The sequence below is a fragment of the Rousettus aegyptiacus genome, unplaced genomic scaffold (assembly GCF_014176215.1).
Source record: "Rousettus aegyptiacus isolate mRouAeg1 unplaced genomic scaffold, mRouAeg1.p scaffold_m13_p_5, whole genome shotgun sequence".
Classification (NCBI taxonomy): domain Eukaryota; kingdom Metazoa; phylum Chordata; class Mammalia; order Chiroptera; family Pteropodidae; genus Rousettus; species Rousettus aegyptiacus.
In genome coordinates, this window is record NW_023416308.1 from 80,594,441 (window position 1) to 80,613,793 (window position 19,353).

The following is a 19,353-nucleotide window of genomic DNA, read 5'->3' on the forward strand; positions in this document are numbered from 1 at the left end:
CTGAGAGAAGCTAGTGGCAAGACTTTTATAGAGTGGACCTGGAAGCAATGCAAGGATATTATTTGACTGGTTATAGCTTAACTCGTTGCCTTTTTGGAAAGGCCTAGCTGGCTGTTTTTGACTGGTTATTTTTAAATTTAGTGTTCTCATGTATGAATGCATTTACAATTAACTCTCGCTTAAGTTTTGGTTTGTTTACCTATGTAGGCTACCAAAGCTAATGCCACCTAGTCTAATGGCATACTTGTTTAATTATTTTGACAGTATCAAGACCAATATTAAAGCATACCTTTAGTGGAGTACTCTATTTGTTTACCTTAATATCAAAAATAAAACTTGCCCTTTCAAACTTCAAGCCTCTTCTGGATCTAATGGGGACATTTCCACATGGGAGCTGATATGAGGAAATGGTTATTGTTCCCCTACTGTCCCTGTATGGTTTTATCACTGGAAGGGAGTATAGAGATTAGAAAGGAGAATGTGGGGAGAATCAGCTACACAGCTGAGCACTAGTACCCTTCAGCAGATTCCTTATTTATTAGATTTAGTCTTGTTTCTATGAGGTTAGCAGGAGCAGAATGTGTTCACACATCAGACTTTAACCCTTGAATGATTTTTTTCCATTTTTATTAAGATTAATTGGCATACAATATCATGGAAATTTAAATTGTACAATGTGACAATTTGGTACAAGTATATATTGTGAAACGTACCACAATAAGGTTAGTTAATTCATCTTTTACCTCACATAATTACCATTTTGTTGTCGTGGTGAACACTAAAGCTTCGTCATTGTGACCTTCAAATTTACAATACAATATTATTAACTTTACATATAATATTGTACATTATATCCCCAGAACATATTCATCTATAACTAAAAGTCTGTACTCTAGACCAACATCTCCCCAACTTCCCAAACCTCAGCCCTGACACTTGCTGTTCTGCTTTCTGTGTCTGTGAGAATCCAAGACATGGGAACAACCTAACTGTCCATCAGTAGATGAATGGATAAAGAATATGTAATACATAAAATTTACCCATACAAAAGAAGAAAATCCTGCCCTTTGCAACAACATGGATAGACCTTAAGGGCATCTTACTAAGTGAAATAAGCCAGACTGAAAGACAAATGCTATATATCCCATTTATATATGGAATAAAAATTATCAAATCTGCTAATAGTTTTATACCTGAGGTTTTTTTTCTCTTTATGCTCTGTGATCAATAGTTGAACATTTCTCTCCATACTAGAGAACTCTAATACAACTACAAAATCCCAATTACCCTGGCTTTTATTTCCCACCACTCCATCCTTAACATTTATACCCATTATTTATTTTGAAATTTATGGTCGATTAACTATGTCCCAGACCACAGGCTAAGAATTACATTACATAAATGGTAAACAAGGCATGTACTAAGTTTTCAAGGAGCTCATAATATAGGGTAAACTTCTCATCTCTAAAAGTTTAAGCTGCTACACCTGTCCCTACATTATATACTAGTTTCATAAATGGGAATCTCAGAAGTACAATGGTCATTCCTAAACTTAGCCTCGATCCTTTCTCCTCAATACTAGTCTCATCTGCCATTCATTGGGCAGTTGACCTTCTTGGCCCCAGACCTTCCTGCATATTCTTTATTTAATCTTCTCCACCTTCACATTTGATGCTCTGAATCCTTGAATAAAAAGATTAGTTTCTCACGCACGGACTCCTAGTTGGTCTTACTGCCTATAGTGTCTCCCCTACCCCTCAAATCTTCCTATAATACCCCATTGCCTACACAATAATGTTCAAGCTATTTAACAAGGCATGCAAGTATTTCCTGTCCTGCCATTTCTGCCACCAAAACCTTATCTCTTGTCACAACCTACATCATATTTTATACCCTGCAGCACTTGGCATACAGCATATGTATTACCAGTGTAGCTTTGCTCATACAATCTCTATGAGTATGGCTAACTTCTAGTTGTCTTCAAATCTTGGCTCATGTGGCATCTCCTCATAGAAACATTAGTTGTCCTTGTATCCTTTCCCCTTCACTGCTTTGGTGAGCTTCCTCTCACTTCTGTTCCCAGTCTACATTTCTACAGACATAGCTTATTCGCTGGTATTTTTGTCTTTCCTTTTGACAATAATTCCTATTATAGGATCTGCTTTAGTAACCAATTAGTAAAGATATTATAATATTTGTATGTATGCATGGATGGGTGGGAAAACAAAGAAAGTTATGATATAGGCAAATCAGGTGAATTGTAGGTGATATGAATGAAATATGAAGAAGGCAGAATGTAAAATGTTGTTGGGTAGAAATATCAGGAATAGAGAATTTAAAAGGATTACCAGAAAATCTAACAGAGTCAGAATAATATGTAATGAAAACAGACATCAAAAGTAGGAAAGTGAGGAAATCCACAGAGATGAGATAAAACATGAGGAAGTTAGATTACATGCAGAGACATTGGAACTTCTATGCATAAGATGTATGACATTTGGTAGGATAAATTTGCTGTATAGACAACAAAACCAATGAGAGAAGATTAGATAAAGATAAATATCATATAAAAAGGATAGACTAGGAATCAAAGTTCATAAACACTGTAGGGAGGACAGACAGATTATGAATAAATAATGAGACCAACTACAAGTGGAAAAGATGAAGTAAGTGACCTTGGTCTGAGTATCCACAGAATGGGCCAAATGTGGAAAATGTTGATAGGGGTTTGGGTTTTATTAGGTGTAGAGAGGAATAGGAAGATGAACATAAGAGGATTAAGTACTTGAAGAGGAATGTAGCAGATAACAGAATCCACTCACTTTATTCAAATGTCTTTGACTCAGGGTCCTCCTAAGATGGCCAGGCTGGTTAGAAAAAAGACTCAGGAGTGTATATGAAAAGAAGGTTGAAGCATCAGGACAAAGAAAGCTGTTGCAAAGACTCCACCTTCTCTTACTCTCCTGATTAGAGAACTTGCTAAACCAGGTAAGATTGTTTACATCCCCCGCCTGTAGTCCGCATTTTGCCCTCCTCCTTTCTGACGCTTTGGGATGGCACTGATGCTGTAGCCCAAGAGACCAAAAGAGGTACAACAGAACGGGGTGAAAAAAAGACTGAAGCAGAGGACAGGAAAAGAGAATATTTGGGAAACCTATAAAATAGAAGTTTATCAAGAAAGTTCCGTGAAGGAGAGGGTCACACTAGACCCTACAAGCTCAAGGTTCTCCCCTTGCCTTTTCCTTCCTTGGCAGTCTTCATGTCTTTCTATCATGCCACATTCCTGTTGAAGGGAAAGCCTTCGGGGTTAGGCTAGGCCAACCTGGGATTATATCCTAGCCCAGTCATAGAATCTTGGAAAATTTATTTAACTACTTTCAACCTTATCCGGAGTGCTTGGAACATTATAGGAGTTCAACGATGTTATTCCATCTTTTATCTTCTGGGTTTCAGTCCATGTTTGTGATTTGTATTTGGTTTATTCTAGTTTTCTTATATATCAGTTTGTTTTTCATAAAATACTAATAACATATATTCCAGGTATTTTAAGGATTAAGTGAAACAACGTTTGTGAAAGGTTTGCACAGTGCTTAGTCCATAGTAAGCAGTGGAAGTACAGGTTAATAATGTGGGCTCCACAGTCCCACTGCTTGTGTTCAACTGTGTGAGCTTGGGAAAATTATTTGACCTCTCTGTGCATCTTTTATCTGTAAAATGAGAATAGTTCTAATATCTATCTCACAGAGTTGTGAAGAGTAAATAAATATATGGATGGAAATTTTTAGAACAACACATGAAAGACCATATTTCTCAATAAATGTTAGGTGGCGTTCAAGAAATATTTGTTAAACCTGAGTCCGCTGAGATTGGAGAGGAAATTATTCATGGGAATATTTAGAGATGTAAGAGAAGACTCTTTGATATTCCCAGTTTAAGAGAGATTCTCATATATACTTGGGAGAAAAAAGTTCTTATTTTCAATAATTATAAAATTTCTTATTTTAAATAATTCTATCATGAGTGTGATTGGGCCTTTATCATCGTCTGGATCATTATGCTGTTTATGAGCCTCACTAATCTCATTATGGAAACAAAAATCAGTATTCAGGAATGGAAAAGATACCTAGGAAGACATGGGGGAAGGAACCAAGCCAAAAGAAAATGATGCAGCAATAAGGAAGGTTAGAGCTTAAAAGAATATCTGCAAAGGCCTTTGCAAAAACAAACAAAAAAAACCCTAGTTTTGAGTAAACTCATCTGCCACAGATGTTGTAGTAAACCCTATTTTGAATAAAGGAAAATATCTATATTCATAAATATTATTGACATGTTATCCTGTTAGTTTAAAAACTACCAGCGCCGGCAGCTGGTCGTTAACCTAGATCTGGTTGATGTGGTAGTGCTGTTTAAATGAGGAATGTTTGTAAAAGTTTGGATTTGTTGAGGTTGATGTCAGTTTGCCTTTGGTGATTATTAACAGTCAACATACCATGACAAAAGGCTAAATAAAATGAGCAATAATCATGTTTACTATTTAATCCATCTGACAAACACAACACCTTCGAGAACAGAGGAAGTACATCCATAAAATAAAAAATACTAATCCAAATTTCTTTATCCAAAACGAATGGGACACTTGGAATTTCCAGATTTTAGAAAGGTGATATGCTGCATGCACCGTGCGATTCCTAACACCTTCGGAGTGTTCAGAAGCAGCATATTGAAATCAAGCACGTGAATATGTCTACAGCAAAATCTGTGACTACTTTTACAATGTGGAATAAATAAAGGTAATAAATAATCTCATATCAATTCATAACAAAGTTTGTCATTCAATGAGTATAAGCCTCAAACACAAAAAAAATAATTAGCAAAGTTGCTTGTATTTTGGATTCGCAGATAGAGATTTGTGGAATCCATATCTATTTAAAATCAAAAGAATATAAAAATGGAGAAATACTGAATAAGTTCATCTTGAGACTGAAGATGGCAAAAATATTCTTCATCCCCATTATTTTGTGCTGCTTAGGCAGTTTCTGTGAATATAATTTGTGAAAGAAATGAATAATAAATATTGAAAAGATAGATGCAAAAATATTATTTCCATATATGGTTATTTTTTATTGTATTAAATTTATTACAGTGACATCAGCTAATAAAATTATATAGGTTTCAAGTATATATATTCGATAATACATCATATGTATATTGCATTGTGTGTTCATCAATCAAAGTTAAATTTTTTTCTGTTACTGTGTATTTGATCCCATTTACTTTTATCTACCTCCCCCACCACCTCACACCTAACTGAATTCTAAACTCTTGTCTGTTTCTGAGTTATATTTTACTTGTCTTGTTAATTTCTTGCTTTCATTTTTATATCCTATGTATGAGTGAAATCATATGGTTCTCATCTTTTTCTATGTGACTTATTTTGCTTAGCATGATTATCTCTAGATCCATCCATGTGCAAATGGCAGTATTTCATCTTTTCTTGTGGCTAAGTAATATTCCATTGTATATATGTTCCATATCTTCTTTATCCAATCATCTATCAAAGGACACTTAGGTGGTTTTAACATCTGGGCTACTGTAAATAATACTGCAATGAACATCAGGTCCATATATCTTTCCCAATAAATATTTTCCAATTTATTGGGTAGATACTCAGAAGACGGGTTGCTGGGTCATATGATATTTCTGTTCTTAATATTTTGAGGAACGTCCACACCGTTATCCATAGTGATCATACCAATTTACACTCCCACCAGCAGTGTATGAGGGTTCCTTTCCCCCACCCCCAACCTATGCAATACTTGTTATTACTTGTTCCATTGATGATAGCCATTTTAACAGGTGTGAGGTGGTATCTTATTGTGGTTTCAATTTCCGTCTCCCTAATAGCTAGTCAGGTTGAGCATCTTTTTATATGTCTGTTGGCTGTTTGTATGTCTTCTTGGGAGAAGTATCTATTCAGGTCCTCTGCCCACTTTTTAATGGGATTATTTGTGTTTTTGTTGTTATGGAGTTATGTGAGTTCTTTGTATATTTTGGATATTAACCCTTTATTGGAAGCTTTGTTTGCAAATACATTCTCCCATTTAGATGGTTGCCTCTTTGTCTTGTTGGTGGTTTCTTTTGCTGTGCAGAAGAAGCTTTATAGTTTGACATAGTCCCATTCATTTCTTTCTGCTTCTAAAGAACAAATTAATAAAATTCTCTCTAAATGTAAGGCTCATGAATTTAGTACCTATGTTTTCTTCTATGCTATTTATTGTTGTAGGTCTTCTATTTTGGTCTTTGACCTATTTTGTGTTAATTTTGGTGCGTGGCGATAGATAGCAGGTCTAGTTTGATTCTTTTGCATGCGCTATTCCGATTTTCCCACACCATTTACCAAGGAGGCTTTCTTTTCTGCAGTGCATGTTTTTGGATTCTTTGTTGAAAATTATTTGTCCATATATAGGTGGGTTTATTTCTGGGCTCTCAAATCTGTTTCATTGGTCTGTGTGTCTGTTTTTTATGCCAACACTGTGCTGTTTGGATTGTTAATGCTTTGTAGTATATTGTGAAACCAGGCAGTGTAATATCTCAGGCTTTGTTCTTTTTCATAGGATTGCTTTGGCTGTTTGGGATCTTTGGTGATTTTTTTTTCACTCATGGATGCTCAAATGTTCCAGCACTATTTGTTGAAAAGGCCTTTTTTCAACTTTTACATGTTTTTCAAAAATCAGTTAACATATATCGAAGGGTCTAGATTCTCTATTTCTTATTCATTGGTCTGTGTGTCTATAACTCCATAAAAAACTCACAGTCTTGATCACTGTAGCTTATATGATGTGAAGCAGCTGTTGGCTAACACTTTGGTGGTAATCATATTGCAATATGTAAATGTAGGAATAACATGCTGTATACCTTAAATTTGCAGAATGTTACATGTCAAATATATCTCCACTAAAAAAAAAAAGAAAACTGAAGAGAAGTCTTAATTTACTCATGGTTTTGCTTGCTCTGTTCTTTCTCCTTCCTTCCTTCCTTCCTTCCTTCCTTCCTTCCTTCCTTCCTTCCTTCCTTCCTTCCCTCCTCTAGTATCAATTTTTTTTTTTTCATTCTCTTTCAGTTTGGGGACTTCCTATAGCAATTCTTTAAGGGTATTTTTGCTGGTAACATATTCTCTTCATTTTCATTCACCTGAGGATGTCTAGATTCCATCCTCATTCTTGAAAGATATTTTCACTGGATATTGGATTCAGAGTTGACTGTTTTTCCTCAGCACTTGAAACCTAGTGTGCCCCCTTCTTTCTGGCCTTCATGGTTTCTGATGAGAAATTTGCTTTCATTCAAATTGTCTTTCTTTGTAGGTAAGGTGTTCCTTCCTTGCTGCTTCAAGGGTTTTAATTTACCTTCAGTTTTCAGAAGTTCATCTCTGATATTTCTTGTGAGTCTCATTGGGCTTATCCTGCTTAGGGTCCACTGAGCTTCTTGAATCTGTAGGTTTATCTTTTGTCAAATTCGTGTATTTTCAGCTATCACTTTTGAGTACTTTTCACCCACTCCCTTGCTCCTCTTTTTACTGGACTCTGATAATCTGAATAGCAAGACCTTTTGTGATAGTCTCACCAGTCCCCTTTGTTCTTTCCCCTGTTCTATCCATTCTGATGTTGAGCCTGTCCACTGAACTTTTTTATTTCCTCATTTTTTTCAGTTCTAAAATTTTTGTTTCTTTTTATATGTTCTATTTCTTTGCTGAGACTTTGTACATAAGTCTGACATTTCTATAATCTCAGTATTGCGTCCCTTATTTGATTTTTATCATTCAGTTTGAGGTTTTGCTGGTTCTTGGTATGATAAATAATTTTATGTTGAAACCAGAATATATTGGATTTCCTCTTATAAGTCTTGGATCTAAAGCTTCTGCTTTATATAAACAGGAGAGACACAGCCTTGTTATTGCCAGGTGTAGACAGAAGTCCAGGTTCATGACTCATCTTCCAATGACATTCAAAGGTGGAGCTTCTCATTACTGCTAAGCAGGGATGGCAAGTCCAGCTCCCTATATACTCCAGTGATACCTTCCTGGGTGGAGTATGAGTACTTAGTTAGTACTCACTATGTGGTCTCTACTGACACCACAATGGGAGGCCTTGTTACTGCTGGGTGGCAGTGAAAGCCATCTTCTGATACTACCTGCACATGAAGGGAGTGGGTGGGGCACCTTATTACCCCTGGCTGGAGATAGAAATCCAAGCTCTTCAGTGACACCTGGTGGTACGAGGGCAGCAGAGCTCACCACCTCCCAGTGGGGATGAAATTCCTGGCTTCTTACCCAGCCTGCTGGGGGTGGAAGTCTAGACTCCTCACTCAGCCTTTGCTACTGTGGATGGAGGTAGCACCACAGTGCTGTGTTTTCGGGGAGTGGCTAGAGTGGTTGTGGTCTAAAACATTCTGTGTTCCTAGGTTTCCCCTTTTCTTCTCATTTGGCAAGAGGGACACACTTTGGTTGGAGCTCTTTTGTTTGTACCAGTAGTTAGCATGTCCAGATTTCTGGCTTCTCCAATACCAGGTTTGGAATAAATGAAGCCAATAGTAAACCCAGGGAACTCACTATTGTTTTATTCCTCGAGCCACAAGGTTTCTAGCTTGTTAGGCTTCTTTCCTCCACCTTTCCAAGTCTTACCGTGTGTGTGTGTGTGTGTGTGTGTGTGTGTGTGTGTGTGTGTGTGTGTTCAGTGTCCAGGGGTTTAGTTGTGCTTATGGATAGAATCAGTAAAGTGGCAAATCAATTTTTATAGCAAAGTAATAATAGTAACAGTGTGTTGTGAAATTTATAGAAGATTTATAAGTCAAATGTATGTCAGCAATAGCACAACAGAAAGAGAGTTAAACTGTACTTTTTGAAAAAATATTACATTAAATATGAACAGTTATATTGCTTCAGGTTGGATTCCCACATGTTGAGAATGCATATGGTAATCTCTAGAGCAAACACACAAAGAATAATTCATAAGCCTACTTAAAATACCTAAAGAAAAAAAAATAATCCAATAGAAGGCAGGAAGGCTAATAGACACAAATTTACAAATTAATTGTAAAGTTAGTGTATTTTGACAGAAGATGATTTTCATACCAATAATTTTCACAGCAATAAGCAATTATTTTAATGTAATATAGAAATCATTATATAGAGATCTTATTTTTTTCCCTCCATTGATTGATTGATTGATTGTTTATTGGGGTAACATTGGTTAATACAATTATATAATTTTCAGATGTACATTATAATTTTATCTGAGTATTCTATCATGTGTTTACCACCCAAAGTCTAGTTTTCTTCTGCTATCATATATTTGATCCCCTTTACCCACTTCTCTCTCCCACTTCATCCCTGTATTGGACCTCTTTTAACTGTCTACATACCCATTTCTCCCCTACCCTCTACCCTCTGGTAACTACTAGTCTATACTCCATGTCTATGAGTCTCTGTTTGTTTTTTCTGTTCATTTGTTGTTTTTAGGTTTATATCCCACTATAAGTGATATCATGTGATTTTCAACTTTTTCTGTCTGGCTTGTTTCACTTACCATTATTATCTCGAGGTCTATCCATGTTGTTGCAAATGGCCATATTTCATCTCTTCTTATGGCTGAATAATAAATAGTCCATTGTATATATGTACCAGAGCTTCTTTAGCCAATCATCTACCATAGGATACTTTGGTTGCTTCCATGTCCTGACCATTGTGAATACTGCTGCAATGAACACTGGTGTGCAAATATCTTTTTGATTGTGGGTTTTCAAGTCTTTGGGGTAAATACCCAGTAGAGGGATTGCTGGATCATATGGTAGATCAATTCTTAGTTTTTTGAGAACCCTCCATACTGTTTTCCATAGCAGCTATACCAATTTGCAGTTCCACCAGCAGTGTGTGAAGATTCCTTTCTCTGTGTCCTCTCCAACATGTGTAATTACTTGTCCTGTTGATTATAATTATTCTAACAGATATGAGATGGTATCTCATTGTGGTTTTGATTTGCGTTTCCCTAATAGCTAGCAATGTTGATCATGTTTTCAAATATTTTTTGGCTATTTGTATGTCTTCTAGGGAGATGTGTCTGTTCAAGTCCTCTGCCCATTTTTTGATTGGATTGTTTTGGTTTTTTTGTTGTTGTTATTGAGTTGTATGAGTTCTTTGTATATTTTGGATATTAGGCCCTTATCAGAGGCATTGCTTACAAATATACTTTCCCATTCAGATGGTTGTCCCTTTACCTTGTTGACAATTTCTTTTGTTGAGCAGAAGTTTTTTTAGTTTAATGCAGTCCCATTCATTTATTTTAGCTTTTACTTCCCTTGTCTTTGAGGTCAAATTCATAAAATTTTCTTTAAGTCCAAGGTCCTTGAGTTTAGTTCCTGTGTTTTGTTCTATACATTTTATTGTTTCAGGTCTTATATTCAGGTCCTTAATCCATTTTGAGTTAATTTTGGTATGTGGTGATAGACACCAGTCTAATTTCACCCTTTTGCATGTGGCTTTCTGGTTTTCCCAGCACTCTTTATTGAAGAGGCTTTCCTTTCTCCAATGTATGCTTTTGGCTTTTTTGTTGAAAATTATTTGCCCATGTAAACATGAGTTTACTTCTGGACTCTTGATTCTGTTCCACTGGTCTGTGTGTCTGTTTTGCTGCCAATACCATGCCATATTGATTACTGTCACTTTGTTGTATAATTTGAAGTCAGGCAGAGTGATGACTCCAGCTTCTTTCTTTTTTCTCAGGATGGCTTTGGCAGTTTGGTGTCTTACGTGCTTCCATACAAATGTGATGATTTTTTAATTCTATTTCTTTAAAAAAGGCCAATGGGATTTTTCTAGGGATTTCATTAAATCTATATAATGCTTTAGGTAATTTGGTCATTTTAACTATGTTGATTCTTCCAATCCAAGAACACAGAGTATCTTTCCATTTCTTTATATCTTCAATTTCTTTTAATAAGGTCTGGTGGTTTTCATTACATAGGTCCTTCACATGTTTTGTTAAATTTATTCCAAGTATTTTATTCTTTTTGGTGCAATTACAAAAGGAATTGTTTTTTCTACTTCTTTTTCTGACACTTCATTATTAGAGTATAAGAATGCTGTATATTTTTTAATATTAATTTTATATCCAGAAATTTTACTGTATTTGCTTATTGTTTCTAGTAGTGTTCTTGAGAGAATCTATTTAGAGATTCTATGTAGAGAATCATGTCATCCACAAATGGTGATAGTTTGACTTCTTTGTTTCCTACATGGATGCCTTTTATAACTTTTATATCTTTTTTGAGAAGATACAGTACAGGGAGCTCTCATATGCCCTCCCCTCCCTATACACACTTTCCCCTAGTATTAAGAGCTTACATTATTACATTTGTTACAATATAAAAATAACATTGAAACCTCATTATTAACTGACATCCATACTTGTATTTTTTTAGGATTTTCTTTTGTATTCTGTATTTTCTTACTTACTTACTTATCCTTTTTCTGAGCCAGGATCTCATCCAGGATATCATGTTACATTTAGTTGTCATGTCTCCTTAGACTCCTCTTGGCTACGACAATTCCTCAAACTTGTTTTTGATGACCTTTACAATTTTGAGGAGTACTGGTCATATATTTTATAGGAAGTCCATTTTTTAGAATTTGCCTGATGTTTTTTGCATGATTAGATTGAGGTTATGGGTTTGGGGAAGGCAGTTAACAGAGAAAAGTGCTATTTCCATCGCATCATCTCAAGAATACATACTATCGACTTATCACTTTTGATGTTAACCTTGATCAATTGACCGAGGTAGTGTTTGTCATTAGACAATTTTTTTTCTTCTGTCAGTGGCAGAGGAAGCAGCAACATCCCAGTTTCCAGGCTCAGCAAATAAGCAGCTCCAGCGGTAGGGCTCCCACTGGTGATGGTAGCAGTGTAGATTGCGCCAACTAGTGCTGATTTTGGTCTATGGTTGTGACTACAGGAACAGAATCAGCATTATTTCAATATTTGTCCTTTTAGCTTTAATCATGCATACTCAGTTTCTGTTACTTGAAAATAAGAATACTGAATGATACATCTTATTTATTTTTATGTTTTCGGAGTTTGTGTACTAAATATTTTTTCTTTAGAAACTTTCTGGCCCTTTATCCCTATCCCCACCCCCCATATAGCATGAGAGGTAGTATTTTCAAGCAGGTAGCTTTTCACTGGTACTGTAAAAAAGCCCCACTGGCATCTACTTTGATGAAATTAATAGAAGCATGATTCTCTTAGCATTTTAGTTACCCATTGCCGAGTAACAAAACATCGCAAACTGTAGTGCCTTAAAAGAGCAACACTTTTATTTTTCTCAGGATTCTTTGGGTTTATAATTTGGACAGTGGGAATGGCAACTATGGTAGAGAAGGAATTTTAAAGGAACAAATAGATGGTTGGCTGTGAAAATTGAATTTAGACAAATAAAGAAATTGACTTTAGTGAGTTGTGGTATAGAAGAATAATGAAAATTGTCCCAGGAGTAAAACTAAGGAAAGTGAGTTGAAGATACATGGAAATTGGTTTTAATCTACTATGATAAATATCTTTTTAATATAAAACTATCTATGTATGAAAGAGAACAATCCAAGAGAGTAAGGGTCTATATGATTCATATTTAATAAAATATTAGACAATTATTCAATAAAAATAGTATGGGATGGTTTAAGCCCTCACACGAGTGGTTGGATTAGATGACTGTTGAATTTATTTTTTATCCCAATGCTCTATACTCATATAAAATTTGGAGTGATGATATAAAAAAAAAAACTTTTTGAGGAGCTTTCAGTAAAGAACAACATGAACTACGAAGTAATATTGCCTCTGGCACCTTTTTACAAGCTAAAATCTTCTAAGCCATGACTGGTGGCAGTATTAAAGGCTCTTTCTGATATTTTGATTTTTTCAGTCAAAAACTATTTCTACCTTTGTATGACTGGGATGTTCACATTTAAAATATTTTTGATGTTAGAATCATGCATGCAACTCATATTAGACATTATTTCAGGATAATCCACTTTAAAACTCCTAATTGCGATCATACTTAAAACATGTCTATGTTAGCTTAATTAACCACAAACTCCTTCAAAATAGAACTTAATTCTTTTCATCTTCAGGATATAACCTAACTTTTCATCCTTTTACTTCTTCCCTATGTTCTAGCTTCAAGTGGAGTATTCAGTTTCTAGAATATGGTTTCCGCTTTCACACTTCTCCCTGAAATTCAGCTCCTTTTTTAAGGATGTTACCATAGCTCTAAAAGTCACACCCTGAGGTCACTGCCTCTGAGAAAAAGACTTTCCTACAGTTAGTTTCCTTAGAGCCCCTTTGACATCCTTGTTTCTCAGGCTATAAATAATGGGATTCAACATTGGTATTACCACTGTATAGAACACAGATATAATCTTATCCCGTTCTTTTGTGGTCTTGGAGTTTGGCCGCATGTAGGTGAATATTCCTGACCCATAAAAGAGGACAACAACAATGAGATGGGAGCCACAGGTAGAGAAAGCCTTGAGCCTCCCTTCCCCTGACTGCATCTGGATCACAGTGGAGATAATATTCCAGTAGGAGACAAGGATCAGAGAGACAGGAGCTAAGAGGATGACCACACCCATTGCAAAGATGGCCATTTCTGTGCTGTAGGTATCTGCTGAAGCCAGCTTCAGGAGTGCAGGAGGTTCACAAAAGTAGTGATTGATGATGTTCTGTCCTCGATAAGGAAGTTGGAAAGTAAAGGAGGTATCCACCAGAGACACAAGTGTCCCACTGGCCCAGGATGCTATGGCCAACTGGAGGCACACCTGTTGGGTCATGATGGTGGAGTAATGCAGGGGCTTGCAGACAGCCACATAGCGGTCATAGGACATCACTGCTAGCAGTGCACACTCTGTACAGCCAGCCAGAAGGAAGACAATTATCTGTGCCATACATCCAAAAAAAGAAATTGTTTTCCTATTTACCAGAAAGTGGATCAACACTTGAGGGACAATGCTAGTAGAGAAACAGAGATCTGCGAAAGAAAGGTTTCTAAGAAAAAAGTACATGGGTGTGTGAAGTCGAGAATCTATGAAGATGAGAATGATGATAAGCAGGTTTCCCAGCACAGTCAATAGATAAATGATGAGAAAAAGGACAAATAAAAGGATCTGGGTCTGTAAGTCCTGGGAAAGGCCGCGGAAGATAAACTCAGCCACCAAAGTTTGGTTTTCTTCTCCCATTGAGATTTATGGCTATTTACCTGTTTGGCACAAACAAAAAGAAAAACTTTAGGTTTATGATATCAAGTCCTGTAGAAGAGGCTCATTTAAAACTGATGCCTAATTTGATATTTCTATCCAACTTGTTCAAATTGATACTAAATAAAATATTTTTTATTTTTATTGGTTGTAATTTTAATTCACTTATTTTTCCAAAAACTCTCTCCCCCAGTGCTAGTTTTTTTTTTAATAGATAGAATGTGACATTGTGAAAGCCTTTTTGACAAGTTCTGATGTGAGTATATTAGAGTTCGTGTAAACTTTACTAAAGGGCCATCACATACTGTTAGGAAATGACTGTATACCATAAGGACTGTCACCATGCATAAAACTACATTCTAATTAGGACTATCACCATGCATAAAACTATACACTACCTGTTCAAAAATACTGTATATTTAGTTATAACCTATCCTCGAAAATGTGAAATAGCTTTTAGGTATCAAATTTAACTTGACCTTTTAAAAATCAACAAACTTTACTTGGGTTTAAAAATAAAGCCCCAACATATCATACACTAAGGACCATTCTATTTGGATTAAAAGGCAAAATATTAAAACTAAAAGAGTAAAAAAAGAAAAAATAAGTTGAAATTGCGGTGACATCTAGGTAAGATGAGATTGAAAAACACAAAAAGTTCCTAAGAAACCATGAAGAAAAATATGTACAGTTTACAATACAAATTGAAAGACTTCAATGAGATAATATCTGAAGCAAGATTAAAAGAGAAACTGCAAGCTGAGGGAATTATTCAAGGGAGATGCCAGACAAAAGTTAAAATACTTTATTACATTAAGATTTGATCTAAAACAACATGAAAACTGCTGAGTCCAAAGACATGAACAGACTTATTTAAAAAGAAGAAATGCAATATCTACTCAATCTAAGAAAAATATTCAATATAATTATAACTCAATAATACAGTAACAATAATGAGAGATACATTTTTTACTTGGGAAATTTGCTAAAATTTTAACAGCAATGACCACAACCAAAAATAATAACTAGTATTTTATTGAGCATTTAACCCATGACAGGTATTACTTTAAGGACCTCAACTCAAGATCTTGAGAATATCACTCTCAGCAAAATCAGTCAGACAGAAAAAGTCGAGAACCATTTGGTTTCACTCATATGTGGGATATAAAACCAAAAGCAACAAATGAACAAGACAAACAACAAAAACTCATAGATACAGACAACAGTATAGTGGTTACCAGAGGAAATGAGTGTAGGGTATAAAAGGATAAAGGTAATCTACTATGTGGTGATGGCAGGAGATTTGACTTTGGGTGGTAAACATGCAATGCAATATGCAAATGATGTATTATAGAATCGTACACTTGAAACCTATATAATTTTATATTTTAATGCCACCCCCAATATTTAACTTTAAAAAGCGAGAGAAAAAAGACCTCAACTTTTCTTACAGCTTAAATCCATAGTGTATCATCATATTATCTTCTGGCTGGCAACATGGTCAATTAATATAAAGTGGTGCCTTCTTTTTTCTTTTTTCTTTTTTGTAGACTCTAAGGGGAGAAATGACCAGGACTCGAGTAGCATTAGGAGTTCCTGAGTCTCCTAGGCCTAATATCATCTAATACCCCCAAATGTTATCTCGATTTTTAAATCCAATTCTAAGAGTTCATTCTAAATTAATACCACAAGTTGCAGAAAATATTCCCAAGAAAATATATTTATCACGTCATATAATAAAATAATGGTTTTAAATAGACATACAGACAAATATAATATAATAGAGAGCTCAGAAATGAGCCACACGTATATATGGTCAATTGATGTGTGACAAGGTTCCAAGAATACACAATGAGGGAAGAACAGTGCTCATTAAATGGTGTTGGAAAAACTGCTTATCCACATGCAAAAGAATGAAATTGGGCTCTTATCTCACACTTGACACAAAATCAACTCAAAATGGATTAAAGACTTAAATATAAGACCTGAAATCATAAAACTCCTAAAAGGAAACATAGAGACAATGCTTCTGGACGGTAGTCTTGGCAATGATTTCTTAGATATAACACCAAAAGCACAAGCAAGAAGAGCAAAAGTTGGTAAGTGAGACTACATCAAATTAAAGAGCTTCTGCAGAGCAAAGGGAACAATAAAAGAAATGAAAAGGCATCCAATAGAATGGGAAAAGATATTTGCAAACCATATACCTGATAAAAGAGTTAATAACTGAAATATATAAGGAACTCATACAACTCAATGGCACATAATCCAATTTAAAAATGGACAAAGCAACTGGATAGACTTTTCTCCAGAGAAGACATATGAATGGCCAACAGGTACACGGAAAGGTGCTCAACATCACTAATCATCATAGAAATATAAATCAAAACCACAATGAGATATCACGTCATCCTTGTTAGGATAGCTATTATTAAACAAACACACACCCCAGAAGATAACAAGTGTTCACAAGGATGTGGAAAAAAAAAAAACACTTATACACTGTTGGCGGGAATGTAAATTGGTGCAGTCCCCATGGAAAACAGTGTGGAGCTTTCTCAAAAAATTAAAAATAGAACTCCCTAGTCTATGGCCATGCTACCCTGAACAAGCCTGATCCCATCTTATCTCGGAAGATAAGCAGAGTCGGACCTGGTTAGTACTTGGATTGAGATGACCTAAGAAGGCAAGGTGCTGTAGGCAGAAAAAATAAAAATAAAAAAATAAAAAATAAGAGATTGTAAACTGACAAGTTCCTTGAAATCTGTGAGGTCAACCAAGGGCTGCTTCGCCAAAATAATAATAATAATAATAATAATAATAATAATAATAATAAAATAAAATAAAATAAAATAAAATAAAATAAAATAGAACTACCATATAATCCAACATTCTCACTTCTGAGTATATATCTAGAGGAATGGAAATCAAGATCTTGAGATCTCTGTGCTACTACATTTATTGAAGCATTATTCATAATAGCTGAAACTTTTGATGAATAAAGGCAATATTGAATATACAAACAATGGAATACGATTTAGTTTGTAAAAAGAAGGAAATCCTGCCATTTGTGACATCATGTATGATCCCAGAGGGCATTATGCTAAGTGAAATAAGCCAGATACAGGACTACACAATATCACTTAGACGAGGAATCTAAAATGGTCACATTCATAGACACAGAGATTGATATGGAGATTTCCAGGAACTGAGGGGAGGAAGAAATGTGGAGGTGTTAGTCAAAGGTTATACAAGTGTCAGTTATGCAAGATAAATAAGCCCTAGCAATGTACTGTACAGCAAAGTTCCTATAGTTATTCAAAGAACCACATCTTCTCTCACAATTATTTATGAAATCCCACAGGGAATAACTTACCTGTTCTCAGAAGTGTCAGCCCCAAAGAAATGTCTGTCATTTCTTTTTTCTCTGTCTCTTGTCTAGGCATTATCTGAGCATTACCGTTTCCTCTGTACCCTGCAAATAAGTATTAATATCATTAATAATTAAACAATAAAAATCATCTTCCATTGGTACTTACCTAAAGTGGTTTTGCTAATGCCTTATGTACCAATGCTAATATATAGTTTCGAAATGCACAGAAAAGACCAAAATAAAAATATTTCCAAAATGTGGAGAGTGGTTGACTTTGGGTACTGAAATTATGGATGAGTTAATTTTCTTCTCTTCCAATGTTTGGGTACCTTACAGTTTTTTAAAGGCTATATATTACTAATACCGAAAAAATATATAAAAATAAGAAAATCTCAATAGTACTTAATTGAGGATACTCTAAACAAAAATCACTTTATTGCTTCTATTGTCAGCCTTGATAAAGTAACTGGTACAGGAGTAGTAGTTAGAAACGAATATAAAACAAAATGTGGAACAATCATTTTTAGACACTGTACTATAGCCAATGCAGAAATCAACCACTCAATGCAATAAAACAGAGAATTCAGAATCAAGTTCAAGTATATAAGGGAATTGATGATAAAGATGTCATCCAATTCAATAGGAAAAAGATATATTATTTAAAAATGGTATTAGAGTATTTGGCTGCCTTTTTGGAAACAAAGCACTCTCACATCAACTCTTACTCTTCCCCCAAACCCAGATAGATTAAATATCTGAATGTAAAACAAAACAAAAAGAAAAGACACCATAATATTACTGGGAGAAAATGTAGGTGAATATGTTCTGTAATCTTTGCATGGAAAGGACCTTCTAAGGATACCATGAAAACCATAGCCATTAACTTAAGTTTGGCATATTTTATTATTCAAATGTTTTAAATGAATGGTTAAAGAAAGAAAATGTGCATTTAAAATATAATCGACAGATAAGAAAATGACTTACCATGTCAAAGAGCTTTTTAAAAATCAAGAATAAAGAGAATTCCAATGGAAATGATGGGAACTGGACCTTAAAATGGCAATTCGAGAAGAGACAAGATGTTAAACAGGCAATTTGCAAAAGAAGTACAAATGCCTAACAATGTAAACAATGTTCATCCTTGCTTGGAATCAGACAAAAGTAAATAAAGTAAAATAATAGTTATGATTTTTTTCTCACATTAGATTAGCAAAAGTAAAATAGATTGAAATCACCCACTGTATTTTTGAGAGTGGGGCAAACAGGTATGAAAAATGTAAGCATGTACATTTTAAAAATATCTGTGGAAGGTAATATGAAAATATTTTAAAATTACAATTTGAACTAATCTTTTTTTCTGAGCATTGGTATTTTCAGGACTTTATATTTTGTAAATCATTATAGGTATGCAGAAACCTGTTTCAAAGGATATTCACACATAGAATTATTTACAGAAAAAGGCAACTAGAAGTTAATAGTAGGTGATATGTGAAATAAATTATAGTTTTCCTTATAATATAATCTATAACATATAGAGAAATGAGTAAGAGTGAAGATGTCTCATTCACAGAGACAAGTTAAATTCTTGTTCTCCCATTTCTGGGCTCGGTGACCCTAGACAATTTATTGATCTCTTTTATGCCTCAGTTTCCTAATGTACAATGAACATAACATCACAACTTCA

The 19,353-nt window shown here is 34.9% G+C and overlaps 1 protein-coding gene across 1 annotated transcript; it reads right to left on the reverse strand.

Annotated features, from left to right (window-relative positions):
- Positions 1-13,333: 13,333 nt before the first annotated feature.
- LOC107506912 (olfactory receptor 2D3) lies at positions 13,334-14,290 on the reverse strand. The gene has a single exon (XM_016137859.2). It carries the CDS (start codon positions 14,276-14,278, stop codon positions 13,334-13,336), a length of 945 nt encoding a protein of 314 aa, XP_015993345.2. The 5' UTR covers positions 14,279-14,290.
- Between the last annotated feature and the right edge of the window lie 5,063 nt (positions 14,291-19,353).

Coding starts and splice junctions, on each gene's coding strand:
- LOC107506912 (XM_016137859.2), bottom strand. CDS start 14,278: ATGGGAGAAGAAAACCAAACTTTGGTGGCTGAGTTTATCTTCCGCGGC.